The sequence below is a fragment of the Lineus longissimus genome, chromosome 2 (genome assembly GCF_910592395.1).
Source record: "Lineus longissimus chromosome 2, tnLinLong1.2, whole genome shotgun sequence".
Classification (NCBI taxonomy): Eukaryota; Metazoa; Nemertea; class Pilidiophora; order Heteronemertea; family Lineidae; genus Lineus; species Lineus longissimus.
The window spans coordinates 27,060,210-27,078,239 of NC_088309.1; the positions used below are offsets into that span (position 1 = coordinate 27,060,210).

At 41.4% G+C, this 18,030-nt stretch overlaps 1 protein-coding gene and 1 long non-coding RNA gene across 6 annotated transcripts in view; both read left to right on the top strand.

Annotated features, from left to right (window-relative positions):
• The first annotated feature begins 1,556 nt into the window (after window positions 1–1,556).
• LOC135483878 (uncharacterized) lies at window positions 1,557–5,008 on the top strand. The gene is made up of 3 exons (XR_010446392.1): window positions 1,557–1,754; window positions 3,844–3,936; window positions 4,294–5,008. It is a non-coding gene; the product is annotated as an uncharacterized LOC135483878 (long non-coding RNA).
• A 429-nt stretch (window positions 5,009–5,437) lies between these two features.
• LOC135483308 (peripheral-type benzodiazepine receptor-associated protein 1-like) overlaps window positions 5,438–18,030 on the top strand; it is a 63,519-nt gene continuing 50,926 nt past the window's right edge. For 2 of the 5 annotated variants that reach the window (XM_064764076.1, XM_064764077.1), the window contains exons 1-6: window positions 5,439–5,505; window positions 7,245–8,579; window positions 11,449–11,583; window positions 11,906–12,046; window positions 12,219–12,401; window positions 12,849–13,025. In XM_064764076.1, the coding sequence (XP_064620146.1) occupies window positions 7,698–8,579; window positions 11,449–11,583; window positions 11,906–12,046; window positions 12,219–12,401; window positions 12,849–13,025 (1,518 nt within the window). In that variant the 5' untranslated portion in view covers window positions 5,439–5,505; window positions 7,245–7,697. Of the gene's footprint in view, window positions 5,506–7,244; window positions 8,580–10,149; window positions 11,264–11,448; window positions 11,584–11,905; window positions 12,047–12,218; window positions 12,402–12,848; window positions 13,026–14,544; window positions 14,714–18,030 lie in introns of those variants that run through there. The other 3 variants (XM_064764079.1, XM_064764080.1, XM_064764081.1) reach the window with 3 other exon arrangements.

Genomic DNA, 18,030 nt, shown 5'->3' on the forward strand with positions numbered 1-18,030 from the left:
TAGGGTGAGAGACGAGGCCGCGGAGTGTAACGTTATGGACGACTCGCGTAGTGGCTGTACATGTCTTTCCTGATAAGATGAGTTCACATTCATCTTATCCAGTTTTGGACTCCACTTCACCATCGTGGACTTGGTTTCTCAAAGAGACGGTCATGAGGTCAGCCAACGCCGGTCCGGGAACCACTTGAACTACTCGACGAAGGAGTGTCCGAACAACCGCGCTCGTTGCGCAGTCTGGTGTAATATTGTGGAATTGCTTCTCAGTCACAGAATGTTGCCAACCTTTTTTTCGCTGCACTGCACGAAATGGGTTGGAATACTGAGTTAATGTTGTTATTAATGTGATCAGTATTCTAGCTCTGATAGATGTGAGAGATGAGCCTGCCTTCTAGTCACGCCCAACACCTTCCCCAGTGGCTTGCCAACACGGTGACAAAACGGCAACGGATGTCACAATGATGGCTTATTATAAACCGCGAGATGCGGAATGCGAAATCGCGAGATGCCAACCTCGGTGAAAGTACCATGCGCCACAGGATGTATTGCAAATATGGAACCTGAAAAGGCGAAAATTCATGAGACCGAGGCTATAGAAGGGAGCTATCCTTGTTTTGATTGGCCCGTTGAAATAGACTCCGCTGTGCGATGTGTGGAATTAAGCCTAATTTATAGCCTAGTTTCGATGGTCAGACTATCCCGCACTATTTTTAGGGATGACCAGACGTTCACCAAGTGCATGCCCTGTGTTATCGGTCAATAATGTGTATGGTGACTTGTGCCGCCAGGCGTAACGGGAAAATAATCCTGATACATGCTGCATCCTGAACCTCGTGGTATTATACTCACACTTGATAAGTTGCAAAAACCTTTGTGGTCAAGATGAACATGCAGTTGCATGTAGCCTTTGTATTGTCTTCGGCCCTACTATCATTGAATGGAGAAGTGGACAGCAGCATCAGAAATGGTGATTGTCATTGTCCAGGGAAGTAGAAAATCAGTCTTGTGACAGAAAATAATGATTAGGCCTACTCATCTCTCGATTTCGCGATTTCTCATCTCGCGGTTTATAATAAGCCTGGCAAGATTGGATCACTCATTTTTCTCACCAAGTTTTACCCAGGAGACAGGAGTGTTTAATGGACAACCCATTACTAAGTGACCCGACCGAATCAAGTTTGATATCATGCTATCAAAGTTGGCAATTGTAATCTGTTTCGAATGATTGCAGGTTTCGAAACTGAGCGCCCTACGAACGACGAACTACAAAGTATGAATGTCTGTCGAGTCATCAAGTCCTCTATCTGTTAATTGATTGACACGACACTGAACCATCTTTTATACTTGGTTGTAGGAGGAATTGGGGAATGATCTTTAAAAATCGTCGATAAAATGCATTTACGTCGTCTTTTGGCTTACGGAACCTGCCTAATGCATTTCCACAGCTCGGCAAATGTACATGTACAAGTATGTATGCTAAAGCCAATCCCACATTTTGACAATGCCTGTCATATTGACCATTGACAGAACAAAAGGTTCTATTGAGCAGATAACTGCTAGCCGGCTTTGTTCAAGGGGGTGCCCACATGCTGTGACGTCAAATGTATTGTCTTTGGTCATGATCGGTCGCGGTTGATTTGAACGCCAGTCGGTTGGTGTGTGAGCTGCGGAGAACATCGCAGGAACACTTTCTTCGATTTCAAGCTTAAAAATGCCTTCAAATTTCCCGAAACAAATCAAAACGGCTGCAGCAGAAGGTAAGGTACAGTATCTATTCCTGATAAAGGTATGGGTTGGTTTCAAAGGGTTTTTATTGTAGAAATAGTCATATACAATCAAGGCGGGAATGAACTGCGCAGTTTGAAATTTCAAGCCAGACATGTTTGAATTATGCACATCACTGCACTTCATGTACACGTTCAACGGCAATTTTAATTGCCATCCCTAATCAAATACCATTTGCTCAAAGAAACTAAAGGCGCACGTCCAAGTCATGATGGTGAAGATGGAAGTGATCATGTTAATTCTGCGAGATCCCATCATTGCTCTTCTATCCTCTGATGTGGAAATCTCCACTGAATTCATGAAGTTTTGTCTAATTATATGTAAATACACGTAAACAGTTAACAGTTTTAAATTCAACAACCATTTGGCGGCCACTATCCCGACTGTGGTGTAGCACCCGACTATAACTGGCATGAAAAGGGGATACGCTGGTTATGGATGTCAGATCGTGGTTCCCTGACCTTTGCAAACAATTTCACTGGACGTAACCCACGCGGCGACACCAAGGACCGCTGGCTGATCTATTGATATGTTCGCAGTAAGGGTGTCAAAGTCGGAGAGACGAAGAGCCACTCGTCTCTTGTAGGGGGTTCACTTGGAAGTGTTTGCATTTGTTAGCCTATAAACACAATATTTTAATCGTTCAGTCTTGGGTTTGGCGGAGAGAACTAATCTTACATAAGTCCCAGAACAATATCATATGTCTTTATGGCAATATTTATTACTGGGACCCAGTACAGTGCCGTTCTATCCAATATTCCTGGGGCTGTTGGAGAGGCTTCTTGTTTAAACAGTGCCATTCTGCCCCTTCTAAGGCATACAATGGTAACTACTGAATTGACTGCGAAATGAACGCAGTTAAACACAATGCGAATAATTCAGTCTCGGTTTCGCTAAAAAGAAGACGATATGTTATTATTTGATAATGTATATGATCATGATAATTAGGAGACCCTGTGTGTGTGTTTAATCCAACATACTTTGATGTGATTGAAGATGGAAGTTTGCCATTGAAGGTATTATAAAGACAGCATTTAGTATGCTACCTGGTGCTATTCTGATGAACCATATTGCCAAAAAAACTTAAGTGGCAGATCTCTATAGTCTTAATTCACGTTGCGACTGTCCAAGTGAAAGGTAAGTCTTGCTGAAAATATATTGGAAGGAAATATTGATGTTGACGTTCCTGAGTCTGACCTTTAGCTTGATCTGTCTCATGATTTCATGATTTTAAATTCAACAACCATTCATATGGCGGCCACTATCCCGACTGTGGTGTAGCACCCGACTATAACTGGCATGAAAAGGGGATACGCTGGTTATGGATGTCAGATCGTGGTTCCCTGACCTTTGCAAACAATTTCACTGGACGTAACCCACGCGGCGACACCAAGGACCGCTGGCTGATCTATTGATATGTTCGCAGTAAGGGTGTCAAAGTCGGAGAGACGAAGAGCCACTCGTCTCTTGTAGGGGGTTCACTTGGAAGTGTTTGCATTTGTTAGCCTATAAACACAAGATTTTAATCGTTCAGTCTTGGGTTTGGCGGAGAAAACTAATCTTACATAAGTCCCAGAACAATATCATATGTCTTTATGGCAATATTTATTACTGGGACCCAGTACAGTGCCGTTCTATCCAATATTCCTGGGGCTGTTGGAGAGGCTTCTTGTCTAAACAGTGCCATTCTGCCCCCTCTAAGGCATACATTGGTAACTAATGAATTGACTGCGAAATGAACGCAGTCGAACACAATGTGAATAATTCAGTCTCGGTTTCGCCGAAAAGAAGGCGATATGTTATACTTTGATGTGATTGGAGATGGAAGTTTATAGTGCCTTTAAAGGTATTATTAAGACAGCATTAGTATGCTATACATGGTGCTATTCTGATGGACTACATTGTCAGGAAAACTAAAGTGGCAGGTCTCCATAGTCTTAATTCACGTTGCGACTGTCCAGGTGAAAGGCAAGTCTTGCTGAAAATTCATTGGAAGGAAATCTTGATCTTTACCTGTGTTCCTGAATTTGACCATTAACTTGATCTGTCTCATGATTTCAGAGGTGATTGACCCCTCGGCCCATGAGGTGTGAAAGCGAGAATGATGAGTGCCAGTCTTCAGAATGACGAGGTGGCAGTGCCCAGTTTAAGCAGGTAGGATGCAGAACTTGTGTAACCAAATACGACTCAGATCCACCTGATGCATATGAGTGTATATCCAGAGCAGGCTAACGAAACGTCTCTTCCATCTTGACCCTCAAATGTATTGACATCGCTCAGCTTCGAGACAACGCTCGTATGGGCGGAGGAGGCAATAGCGCTGGAAGTTCAGTATGGACTCTTCGGATCGATACCCCAGGGTTATAACTGCAATGTGTGCAGAATCGTAGTGGCACGAAGAAACGCACAGGGGAACAAATTCACATACGAGATGGAGACTGGCCTTCAGGCACAACAATCAAGCTTCTGAGACGCTCCCTATAATATCGATGTATCTTATTTCATTTTCAGGGTCATGGAACAACTCTTCCCTCCGTGAGAAGACCTCCATGGAGACAGAAATAACTCTGGGCCAAGTCTCAGTAGAACCATACCTTTACCCGACGTCACCAACCAGGGAAGGACATGTTTTCCAGTGGTCATTCCATTGTGCTAGGCTTCGAATCCAACCAAACTGGAGCGCCACCTGTTCACAAATGTAGTGCCTTCATAGCTTTTTGTTAGAAATATCGTTCATAATCCAGGACAAAATTTGACACGTCCTTCCTGTGCTAGTGACCGTTCAAATTGCATGAGCCCGTTGATGATGTCTTTTAACGTGGCATTAAGTTGATTGGACTTAACTGCATGAGGTAACGCCTAGTAAGTGTCTTGACTTTGTGGCAACAAGCGGTTCCTGTGAAGAACAATCAGGACCAAGTGTGTTGTCGCACCACTTTCGCTGTCACAATCACATCAACATTATCAGGATGATCAGGTCACAGATCGCCGATACTTCAGGGGAGTCGGGGAAAAAACTCTGGTGTAAAAGCAGAAAATTTCCCCTGGAAAAATTGTCCGGGCCTATTGTATTCTGTCGGATTATGCTATGAATGGTTTTGTACTAGTTGCTGTGACCGCCAATAGTTCCAGATAAAAGTGAGTGATAGAATGCTTGGTTCCCGGACATTCTATCCCCGGCTGCAGAAACTCCCAGAAAAAAGTTGTAAATTCTACTCTGATAATTTCTTGTTCAATGAAGATATCATAAACAAGACCGTGATATTTGTCATCCTCTTCTCCTCAGTGACCCTTGACGTCGCCAATTTGATTGGCCCATCATAAAGACGTTATGGAACGACACTCTGACTTTATTAGAAGGCGTTCCGTCCTCTCAACTATCCCCTCAGACGTCACCGAAAAAAGTGTTCTTCATGCAGATTTGGGCCCTGTTGAAACGAGAACTGGTGTTGTGCCTCCTAAGACTTTCTATTGCCCGACACATCGCCTATTGCTTGCACGAAATTTGGCAACATGTCTGAATACTGAAATTTCCCGAACTACAAAATTGACTCAAAACTCCCGCTCTCGCATATCGTCACGCCCCTTTAAACTTAGGGGATTCCCCATTTGCTACTCGTTGATGTCACGTGACGTAAACTTTACTGGGAAATGTCCACAGAAACATTTCAAAGTTCGATTTCTCCGTTCGCATACTTATTCCCATGCTGGTTGTGTGCTAAGGTAGACCTCATGTCATTCTGATCACGTTTGTACTAATAGTAAGGCGTGTGGAATGTGCTTTCACTGAAATAACTAAATGTTTGCGACGTGTTTTCAATCGCAATGCATAATGATAAGGCTACACAGTACATGGTCATGACACTGTTAGTGTTAGTAGCTCATCGATGATGTACTCCAAAATCAATGCACCTTCATATCAATAGAACTTAAGCCCAGCGTAAGGTTCACGAATTACATGTCAGTCATGATATCTATTTCACTAGCAGGGCTTCCTCAATCAAGGCCCTAACCCATAGCAGTAACAGTAGCACCATGTCCATGGGCACCAGGCCCACCACTGGCACCAGGGGAGTCCTACTTCTAGGGCTATGCCTGCTATCGGCATCTACTCAATGTCATAATGATATTTCCAATTAAAACTAAACGAAGATACGACGTGACAGTGGCGTTGAGATTTGTGTACGCCCTCCCCCCCCCCAGCGCGCTATCATGCCTCCATTAGCCATAGGCGATGAGTGGTGGAGTGTGATCACTATCAGTAGCAGCCACCTTAGTTTTATAGCTAATGAAATAATCAACTTAAAAACGGGATTTTGTTTTAAAACACTTGTTCAATTTATTAGTGAGTAGAGATCTCACATTTTCAGTGAGTTCACAAATTAGTGATCTTGTTCCAATTCCAATACCATCATTCTCAATCAACATCCAAAAACTGGCCAACTAAGTTATATGTCACCCTTTTTGCTTTTAATTGATTAAACGAATGTTACTGAAACACGACAAAACCAACCTGACCATTTGGGAATGATTTGCAAGTTGGACTCAATTGTAACTGCAAGTAAATTGGCTTTGAGTAATTAGCAGGGTAATCCTCCTCACTACTTACTTTCATCAAACATGCCATTTATTACTGATTGCTGTTCACATAATTGATTGGTCAAAGGCATGGCAAGTAAGAACTGCTAATCAACTATTGAATACAATTCACTAATCTTAGTAATTCAGCCTGTCGGAAAAAATTGAGAGTAATAATTTTCAATTTTTTCGTAATTTTTAACTTTTTGTGATGTTACCCTCCTTACTCAGGTCTTGGGGCTTGTTTAATGGAGATCAATTTGCTATTTGAAAATTTGAAGTTTATCATACTAGCATGCCTTTTCACTGTTATAGTGTAAAGGTTTGAGTATTTTATGGTATATAATGGGAATGGGAATGAATGATTTCTGTTACACTTCTTCTATGTTCAGATAATGTGAAGTAGGCCTATGTAAATGACTTTCTTTACGGTATGAATTATGGTTTGATTGGCATAGCTTTTGTGGTTGTTAGTATAGGTATGCCAGCAGCTTTGGTTTAATCCAATTCCTTTTCAACATGCATGTAGCTCATGGAATTTGTGTTTATTTGCACCCCCAGGCCAACAGGTCAGACACGTTAAGCAGACAGAACTGTTAAAGAAATGCTAAGATTTGACCTTAAAGCCAGCTCTAGCTGGGCCTGAATGTAGACCGTTGGTCAAGATTATAACTGGAATAACATGTTAAGAGCACTGAAGTTTTGTGAAAAGTACCATGCATGGATAGCTGCATCGTGGACACAATTCTTGTTTCTTCTTTGACTGCTGCTACGACCCACTCATGCCAAGTTACTTTTATTGAGAGTACGTGATGATTTCATAGCACTAAAGTTGCGTCCTTCCTTTCTGATAGATCTAACGTTTGGTCATTGTGTCTTTTCAGGTGTTCGGCAGAGGGAAGACATAAAGTAGTGACCTTACAAGACCCTGAAGCAGACGCCGTGCATGAACACATGAAGAGATTATAGACAAATTGCCATTACTTTTATACTATTTTTAGAAGGAACATTTTATACAGATTTTACAGGAATTTTTACATTTCATACGTGTGGAAGACGTTTTTGATATACATTTTAAGTTTCTAAGGATTATATTCATTAACATATATTTTTCTATGGATTTAGACATTACACATATCAAACATTTTGTCATCATATCATGCTATGATCAAGTTGGTCATCAACTTTTTCCAATGTCAGGAGTCTCATTAGATTCTAACCAAACTTGTTGATACTTGGTCAGTGATGTCCTGGGGCATTGTGATTTGTATGATACCAGTGCTGTTGCTAAGTTTCACATCCTCTATTCTGTATTGTTGAAAGTGAATACCTAAAAGATGGACTATCAGCGTAGACCTAGATCAGGGACGGGTAGTCTTCATGGCGATCGTCCACGTCCACGATCTGGAAGTGGAACGGGAAGCCTACGGAATGAATCTCTACAACGATCTGAACTTGAACGTTACGTGGCGGAATTGAAATCTGATTTGGAGGCAGAAAGATCACGATGTCGACAGCTACAACGTGACAAGTTAGCTGAGATTAGAGGCATACGCCAGGCAGCCGAGGATGACAAAAATGAGGCGTTAGAGCAATTGCATTCTGGAATGCAAGAGGAATTTGAGCAGGAAAAGGAAAAATTGGTGAGACAGGTCTCTCATGATAAGGACAGGGAGGCCCAGCGGACTACTAAACAGCAGGAGGACTTTATCACACAAATGCAGGTACAATTTGTGAAGGATAGAGACACGGCTGTTAGATCTGCTCTAGAGAAGGAGAAAAGCAATCGGCAGCCGGAACGACGGAGTAATCTGAACGGCGAAATGGTTCAAAAACTTCAGCAGGAACTCAAGTTGTTACGCCAAAGTAAACAAGACATGGAGGATCAGTATCGGCGAAAATGCGAACTCGAACATGAAAAGAATAATGAGATTAAGCGTTTAAAACAAAAACATGAAATTGATTTGCGTCGCATTGCAAAAGAGACGAAGGCAAAAGTATTGAAGGATGTGCAGGAGTTGAAAAGCGTTGAGAGGTCTTTGGAATCGAAAGGACTAGAAATTGCCAAAAATGAAAATATCGTGAAGTCGCTGGAAGGTGTGCGGCATGATCTTGGTGAAAAGTTGAACCAATTCCGCTCGGCGTACAATACGCCCCGGCCATCATCGAGGACGTCTACATCTCAGACCTCTCCACCGGACAAGCTGCTTCCTTCATCTGTATGTATTGTTCCCATTTCATTCATTTGGATTGGATTTTTGGGGGGAGGGGTCCTTCACTTCTCTAGTTTGATAAATGTTCCCTTAGTTAAATTCCAAAGTTGAAGTGTACTTGAAGGTTTGATCACACAATATAAAATTCATGGTTCTACTTCTTGTGGTACTTGAAGCAGTGGAATAATTTCTTGAAGTACTCATTCATTGTTGAGCATTTAGGATGAACATAGTGACCTATGAAAATGCTAGCTTACATTGAATTGTTGAGAACTGTCAGTGTCAGTGTTTCGATATGAGTCCAGTAAACTGTGACATTGCTGACAAGATTTCGATAGATAGGAATCTATACCGTTTTGTTATGAATTCAAAGAATAATTAGGGCATATCATTCTCGCTGAAAGTGAAACATGTGGTCAAAAGGATTTTTTATTGTCCAAAGCTTATGTGTCGAATATGGTATTTTCAGCTGGAGATTTTACCCATATGCGAGCACTAGAACATGTAGAAGAAGGTCATGTAGCTCATTTAAAAGTACCCAGTAATGTAAGGATCAGACCCTATATAGGCCTACGACCTCGTAAATTGCCACTTCTGGCAATTGGTCCATGTTACCAAAGACTTTCATTCGCCCTGCACTTGGAGATGATACAGATCTCCACGGAGTAGCTCCTCCAAGGTGGGATGCGTGTTCTTTAAATGCCACTACAGTTAGGCACCAATTGGAAAATCAATATCTCAAAAATTCGTCATGACAGTGATCTTGATAAAGTTATGATATCGTGAGTATTGGCTATCAATCACATGGTTTTGTTCATGGCTTTTTCATTATGTATGACTGTGAGTGGTGATTAAAAGTTCATTTTGTCATGATATGAAACTAAGCTCTTACTTACTGTCATGTCAAATAAGTTGGTTAGTCGGACAATGCATGAGGATTGTACGAAACAAACATTTCTGGATCTTGATGGTCTATTTTGATCTGAATTTGGTGTCTGAGGAGATTTTGTACCATGTTTAAACCAACATTTGCAGGGGATTTTAATACATCCTTGATGCAGTCTGTAAGTATGATCTAAGGCTTACTGCAGCTGTTGGTCTACAATCACCAATTATGAATCTGTAAAAATCTGTAAAAATCTGTAAAAATCACCGCATCCTTTCATTTTCTTGACAGCAGGGGACTTTGTTATTGGTGCCATTAAAAACCAAGGCACTTAATGATGTTGGTGTGGGCTGGGTGAAAATTATTGAATATTTCATTAGTGTGGATCAATCGCTTACTCAATGAAATCATACACTATGTTTTCGAGTACTCTAACCGTCTGTTATCCCAGATGGAGCACATTGCTCATATTCTAAATAACTCAACCACTTGAATTTACGATAATGATTTTCAACTCAGGATTTCCCGCCCATGATGTACATTATCATTAGGCATATATCTTGATTCAGCGCCAGTACAACAATGGTATATATCATGCGTGATAAAAGAACCGTTGCTCACGTTGATTATGCAGGTTGATCCGATTTATGCATACAGCTGGCCAGGCCTACCGCTGGCGATATGGCATATCGATGCACTGTCTGTATACCTGTGCTTCACTTCACTATTTACCTTCCTTTGGGATTCATCAAGTTCACCACTTCAAAACACTACTAGGTTCTTGGGATATTTTCATGTAGAATCTCATTTAACTGGAAAGTTTTTGTTTGCTGCGAAGGATTACAGTTCTTTGGATGAGCATATGGGATTAGAGGCCTATGTTGGGATTTGTCATATTACATGTGTTTACTGCATTGTTTCCGATTGGAATACTGTATTGATACCCGTGTGGATACATGTTGTATATTGAAGTAATGTTGAGATGGTAACTGTGGTCCACGGCGGGTCCCCTCATGCATTTCATGAGCTGTATAATATGTCCCAAGATGTCCAAGCCGCTCTTCTCGGGATGTAGTGTAGTGTTTTCGTCCCTCTGATCTCCTTACTTGTACTTGTTCAATGCTTTCTCTGTTAGATCTGAACCAGGATAGTTGGGTTAAACTGGTTTTCCCATGAGCAAATTATCAAAGTGTATGCTCCGAAACTTGATAACGCTTGTCTCAGTTGGACTTGATCCTATATGTAGTTATAATCAATTGAGAACTTTTCATTTCCTGGTGGAGCTCTAGCTAAGTACTTGCTTAGACTAGGCTTGTGGCTTGACTCTCTCTGTACGAGTTAGCAGTGAGATCTAAAGTTTGCTTAGCCCTGACATGCCATGACAAGCATCAAAAAGGGATAACATGAGTGATAACATTGACTTTTCCTTCCCGCAGTTCATCACAACTCCCAAGGTTTATGTGTATCCCTGAAATCTGATGACCTTGTCAAAAAAGGATTATTTCAAATAGCAGAAATCTTTAAAGATTTACGAAACTGGAACTTGGATGGGACATAAGAACTTGGAATACATCAGTACTTTGTAATTCTATAAGATTAGTCTTTATTTAGTTCGGATAAAGAACGCTCTGTTTGAAATACCTGAACATGATAAAACATGTGATAAGATATTTAAAGTGCTTGTAGTGTATTCACTACTATGGGATCAGAAACCAAGTCGGAAAGATACAGGAGATATCTGGCCAGCTATCCAAGTGTTACTGAACGATTCGTTCATCCTATTAGTGGAACTACTGTGGCAAAGGTACTACATCTTCCAGTCTAAAGTTATTGATAAAACCACACTCTCTGATATGGGGTGTGTGCGCGGTTGGTGCTGTGTGAAGTTTTCCCGTGGCGGTGAATGCAACAGGAACGCTCCAGTGGAACAATCAGGTCTTTATAGATGGGTGGAAACATGTCAAATCTAATGATTTTCAATTCTTTCAGAACAAACTCCGTCAACAGCAGGCTGTGACAGACGAGAAGGATAAAGTACTCCAGAGGAAGATAGGTGATCTCAACGGCCTTGTTACCTCGCTCAAAGGGCGCATATCAGTATTAGAAACAGAAAATGAAGCTTTTGTGAGTATCATTGTTATCAAAGAGAATTATCTTTGTCAGGATAGGAACTTAATCTCCTCCTTGGCTGGCCCCAGGGATCTGTCCTTGCAGCTTGGCACTGGTCGAGCCTTGCCAAAGAAGCCACTCCTGCTAAAAAGCTCTATACTGAAGTGAATCTTAAGCTGAAAATACCCCAAATTGAAAGTGCCACAATTCCTTCATCTCTGTTAGCTCTAAGGGTACAAACACATGAGGTTGTAATTTTGGACTTGGAGAGGCTGGAGAGTCTTATGGATGAAATAAATGAGATTTTTGCAAGATTTTATTTTTGGCATCTTTTCAGAAAAAGAAGAAAGATGACGAGCAGTCTGCTGATAAAAAGATCATTGTTCTCAAGAAACGCAATGCGGAACTTGCTGCCGTGGCAAAACGTCTGGAGGAGAAAGCCAAACATGCTCAGAGTCCACCTAAAACCTCACCAAAGGTAAGTCCTAGGGGCCCCTAAAGCCTCATCTATGGAATAAGTAAAGCAACAACCAGTCAAGAATTTCTTTGCATCCGTTTGTAAACATAGACTCGTCACCAGGTGGGAGTTGTAAAAGTAATCTATGTCCCTTGTGTCTTGGATGCTTCACTTTATGACTTCATCTTTCCAGAAATCTAGCCCTGAGCAGGAAAGTGATGCCATCAAGAAGCTATATGCTCGCCAAAGGGCCCGAGATCTCGCCCTACAAGCCAAAAATATGCTGGCTAAAGAAAGAGAAATCGAGAAGTTACAGAAACAGGTCCAGGAGCTCAATGACCGACTCGCCAGCAATCAAAAACAATCTATAGCTGAGGTTAGTGGGCTATTCATACGACAACGCAACACGGAGTTCATGTTTACTCCTCTTTAGAACAACTACTGTTCATGTGGCGAGAAGTCAATGTGGCAACTTGACTGAGCAGAGTGGCATTTTGTGAGCTGAGTTGTTGACCAGTAAGGTCCCAGGTGGGTTTCAGTGGAGTATGAGGTTATAGGAAGTAGGCTTTTCACCATTACCCTATGCCTGTTCTAGTGGTGATTTCATATGCTTCAACAGACCACATTTGCTGTTTATGACATCATGATGCATTGTACATGATGTGACATCATCGCATTGTAGGAGCCTGTACTGTGCGTCATGACCGGTGGATCCCAAATGTATAAGAGTGAAGTGGTGAGAAATTTGTTTTGGCATCATCCAAAAAGTACAGAGCACGTTACTGGTTTGTCCAGACTTATTTCCTCCAATGCTGTTTTGCAGAATGGTGATGTTTACAATGACCAGTCTCAGTTGGAGGGTATTATCAAACAGGCAGCTAAAGAGAGGTTGAAACTGGAGCGTCAGCTTAGTCTCAAACCACCACCGCCGAAACCTCCGTCCCCTCAACAATCACTGCCACTTCAGGAAGAGAGGATACCCACACCCAAGGAAGAGCAGGTAATTAGTTTTATACTGTAGTTAATGATTCGTCAATAATTTACATATATGGTGGTGGTGACTCGTTAGATGATTGTCACTGGTTCTCCATTGTGTTTCTCCCCATTGGTTCACTGCCATGCCACCAGATGGCTTTGACATCATTCAGATTTCACGAATGATGAATATTTCTATTGGTTCCTTCGTTCTCACGATGTATTTAAATATTCATATTCTCACGCGGGGCGTCTGCTCTGATTAATCAGACAGATATACCCTTTACTGCGAGGGCATTAACCCCTGTACATACCGAAGATGATGTGAAATATTCCAAGAAAGTCTTGCAACTCAGAATATTACACAGTTTTCCACACTTGTATAACATAATGATCACCCGTTTGGCATCTAATTTTTGACTTTTTTGACAGGGACAAAATTCGGCTACTTTGCCAGCATATGCTTCAAATGTAAACGTTATAGATTTGACAGCCTATATTTCCTTAACCAACTCTAAAAAAAGCTGTCATCTTCAACTAGCTCTTCAGTAATTCATAATTGTGTGAAATTACCTCGAGTTGAATATTGCTTTTGATAAGCTTCCTTCCGCATTGAGCGGAAGAAAGTGCTTGTCCCAGTAAAGATGTCAGCCAATCACAGACAATTTCCAGTCAAATGCAAATTATATGTAAGAGGGTTATTCCACACGAAACATGTGACTTAAAATCATGCAGTTTGCACGCTACAAATTGATGCTGTTTTTTGGTTCATATTGCATTTTCATTACATCTGAATCCTGTTTAGCGGCCACTCTGGGGCAATTGCTTACATTCCATGAATAATTTCATTGCACCATTTCTCACTTCATTAAATTGAAAAATGTCGTTAATCATCTATATTTCATGAAAACACGTAAAATTCAGTTGCTATTGGATCACACTGCATATTATACTGGAATTTGATGTGCATGATGGTTTATGTGCTATGGGTTCTGTGTGTTGCTATCACTATACTATATTACTAGGGTCACATTTGATTCTGTTAATTGTCCTTCCTTGAAGAATCGGTCAGTTATGATTTGAAGACAGACTCTGCCCACTCGCGCACAGACCAGTACTTTCTTTCATTGCTCGCTTAACTAGCTGGGATCAGTAGAGCCAAGATGATATTTAGACAGACCCTGCCCAGTCACACATAGACCAGTCCTTTTTATCGCTCGCTTTAAGCTTGGGTTCAGCAGAGCTAAGACGATATTTTGACAGCTCTGTCAGTTCATTGTGACTAATATATCCTATTAGCATTATTGTCTGCAATTTTTTCGTGTTGAATCTAGCAAGGGTAAAGACCCATCACTTACACTCGTATCGTCTGCATTCGCGGCTACTCTGCTCCCCGGCAACTGGCGTGGGTTCAATATAAGATGCACTAGCAGCCTCATCAGTGCTGTGCACAACGCCGGCGCTCTCTTGTAGCATAGCAAACTGTTAACTGATCAATATTGGTACCCGTATTGATTTTCGTCGTGATAAAACTTGGGTCGGGCTGTGCAGCATTTGTGTATGAGTGATCAAGAATGCTGTGGTTGGAGGACGCTAAGATGATCCTGTTGTGAATGCTCGTGGAATATGGATTCACTTTCATAAAGGATTATGTCAAATGTGCGAGGAGGTTATTGGAATCCCACTCAGGCTGCCTGGGCCCATTCCCGGGAGGTATGTACCCTTCTTCCCAATCAACTCAATAGATAATTGGCAATTCTTCTTTCAAGTTCAATTTTGACCTTTTCTCATCTTCTTCAACTAGTTCAGATTCTTTAGCAGTGTAACTTTCACCAATCTGCCTTGGTACCTAATGACTGCATCCTTAACATGCAGGTAAAGGGGGCTTGAACACAGGAGAATTATTTCCCTGATTTTGGTAAACAGAAGTATACCGGTACTGACTGTTTTAAACTACGTGACTCATTCATTTGAATATCTTGAAGGGGCAGACATCCTGGCCCTGTTGTTTGATTTGACATGAACTTCCCATTTATGGCGATTTCTTGGGTTGAGACCTTATTTGATTATAAGATATCCATGGTGTATTTTCAGTCTCTTTGACTTAGTATCGGTTAGCTCTATAATGGCTATACTGCTGTTAGCGCGACATTGATTTATTGCTTATGCTATGTTGTACAGCACTGTGTAATGTATCGTGGTGTATATGACTATATCAATATGTGAGCATGTCTTGCCTTTCTATGTAGCGTGAAGCTTGGCGTCGTCCCAGCAGTATTCAGATCTTGATCAATACGGGAAGGGATGATTTATCTCTGCCCTGATTCAACTTCGTTCACTCATTGAGCTGAGTTGTTCCGAATCTCAATCCAAGGATCTTGGGTTGAACTGGTCATCAGTTGTCCTTTACAGGTCAAACTCAAGTGAGCACTGTACGAACTGCTCATACCAAAGTGTGACTCTGCAGAGACCTTGGGTGTTAAGTGCTTTGAGGTGGTGCCTAGTCAGTGAAAAGCGCTTTACAATAGCCACGGTTATTTTCACTCAGAATAAGCAGAGAACTGATCCATCACAGAGATTGAACTTGCAGAAGGTGAGAGCCTCGTCATCAATAATCAAGGAGTGTCCATGATTGCTCGTCAGTAGCTCTTGTCTCTCTTCAGCCATCCTCACCAAGCAGTCTATCAATAATGCACCAAGCTAATTATACACCAATTAATAAATGAACACATGCCAATACTCTGTGGGCTAATGCAGGCACTCTCGCTGGGTTGTGTGGGAATGTTTTGATTGTGTCCGAGTTCGAGTTAAATCCTTTTGCAAATGTTTGTGCTGGGTTGCGTTTGCCGATGTCCTTGGTTGCAGCCACTCAGATGGTGCATTGATACAGGTTGTGATTTGCCTCTATCACACACAGTGGAGGAGAGTTTTCAGGAAATAGTTCCCTTATGTACCTACGTGTGCCATTCTTATAAAAAGGGCAACGACTAACATTAAATGCTTCATCGAAGAACAGAGTTGCCCATGCCCATTGAACACCTTTAATTCCTGTGCCATCTGACTGAAGCTGTTCCCATCACCAAGGAGATCAATTTCATTTGGTCATTATCAAAGCGGGCATCCCCTAATCCATCAGTCATGATTCTTTGTGTGGTCTTTGGAATGGACTGCAGCTACATGTAATACCATTAGGGAATCATACTCTCAATGATGGTTACTGTATCAAAGGCTCTATGTCTAGACAGGTAGCAACTATTGCCAAGCAATTTAGTGGAATCGCTAATAGGAATGGATGTCCATCATGACTGCCAATTCAAACACTACAATTGGGCCACCATAAAGATCGGATAAGCAACCAAATGTTTTTTGGTGCCTTTTTGAGAAGCAGTTTATGGGTGGGTGCTTCCTCATCATCATATGGTTGGGCGTTCTGTAAGCAAACCATATATGCTGTAATAGTCAAAATTATCTCTGAAAGCTTGATCCTTTCAGAAATGATAGAAGGATTGAGCTGTTCAAGGGAGACATAACTATGGTATCACACAAGCTGTGATAGCAGTTTCTGACACTGTAATGGAAAGATTGAAGCAGCAATGAGAACAGCTCATAATTAATGGAAGTATCATGTTGAATATCATATTGGTGTGTAAAGCATGACAGACTAGATCCAGTGCGTAGGAGCAGTGATGTTTAGGCTGTTGTGGCCATTGAACTGACCTTTGGCGTCTCCGGTTCTGCAATCATGCGACCTGTGACGTTGCCATGACAACGTGATAGTTGATTGTGATTTAACAAATCTAATTTGACAGATTAGCTCGGACCTACCCAAAGTGTGACCATCCAGTACATCGGAACTGGTACTTTTGATACGTTGAAGGAATTAACAAGAGAAGAAAGATGAAAGTATCAAAGATGATGTTTCAAAGGAAGCTGCTTCCATTCTATATACCTTTGTATCTTTTATGCTATCAGATATAATGGTTGTGCGTGGACCAAAATAGCACTGTTACCATGTTACCATGACATTATACTAGTAAAGGCTAAGTGACGGCTGCCTCATGTCTATTGGAATTAGAGATGATATGTATGAAGACAAAACATTATACACATGTGTATTACTGTAAACCCGCAGGGCTAACCACCTCAGCCAAGAAGTGCCAAACTCTTCAAAGAAAATTGCCGCAGCAATGAGGTAATTGGATTTGCGTTGATGCTGGTCTGCAATCAGTGTGATTGCATGAGCTGATTGAGACTTGATGGGAGACAATTACGACTCGACTCGGTCTGATGCCAGCGTTGCATCTCGACAGAAGAGTTAGTAACTGATGTGTTTGACCCATAATCCATATGATATCAGGAGCATGTGATGTTAAAATCTACTGATACTTTTTATATTAGAACATTTTCTACAATAGCAATTTGCAGAGTGGCACAGCTTTGAATGAGTTAAAAAACCCAAACCTTTCAGAGACATATCGGTTTTCTCGTCATAACTGTGCCTTGCAGATTTATTGGCTTTCTGTGTTGGGAGATCTTCATTATACAAAGTTTGAATGTACTTGTACATGTATGCATAAGATACATAGGAATATTCTTCTTGGTGTGTCTAAGGCATGCAACAGGATAGTGACTGTTCTGCTTTCGAAAGTAGTCAGAGGCCTCTGTTTCAAAGAGACTGCCATTGGTATTACACAAATTCGGATGAAACTAGCTTGTGAGCTTGGCATTTGTGTGTTCCCAGCCTAATCATGAAAAGGAAGAGACCATTGATCCAACCAATACACTAGTAACTTCAAAGACAACATTGTATATGTCAACTTTATATTGGTTTATCGATCTGGAGTGGATCCGTTGTGTCTCTTGTCCATTATCTCCTTTTTGATGCTACTCTTGCCTGAGGCTAGCAACATGTTGCTCACTTTGACATCCTACTCACCTGACAGCTTTTTTCCGGGTGAAGTTTATCCTACTATTGGAAGTTAACTGCTGACATAATACCAAGGAAAGTTGTATGTTCGATCAATAAAGTA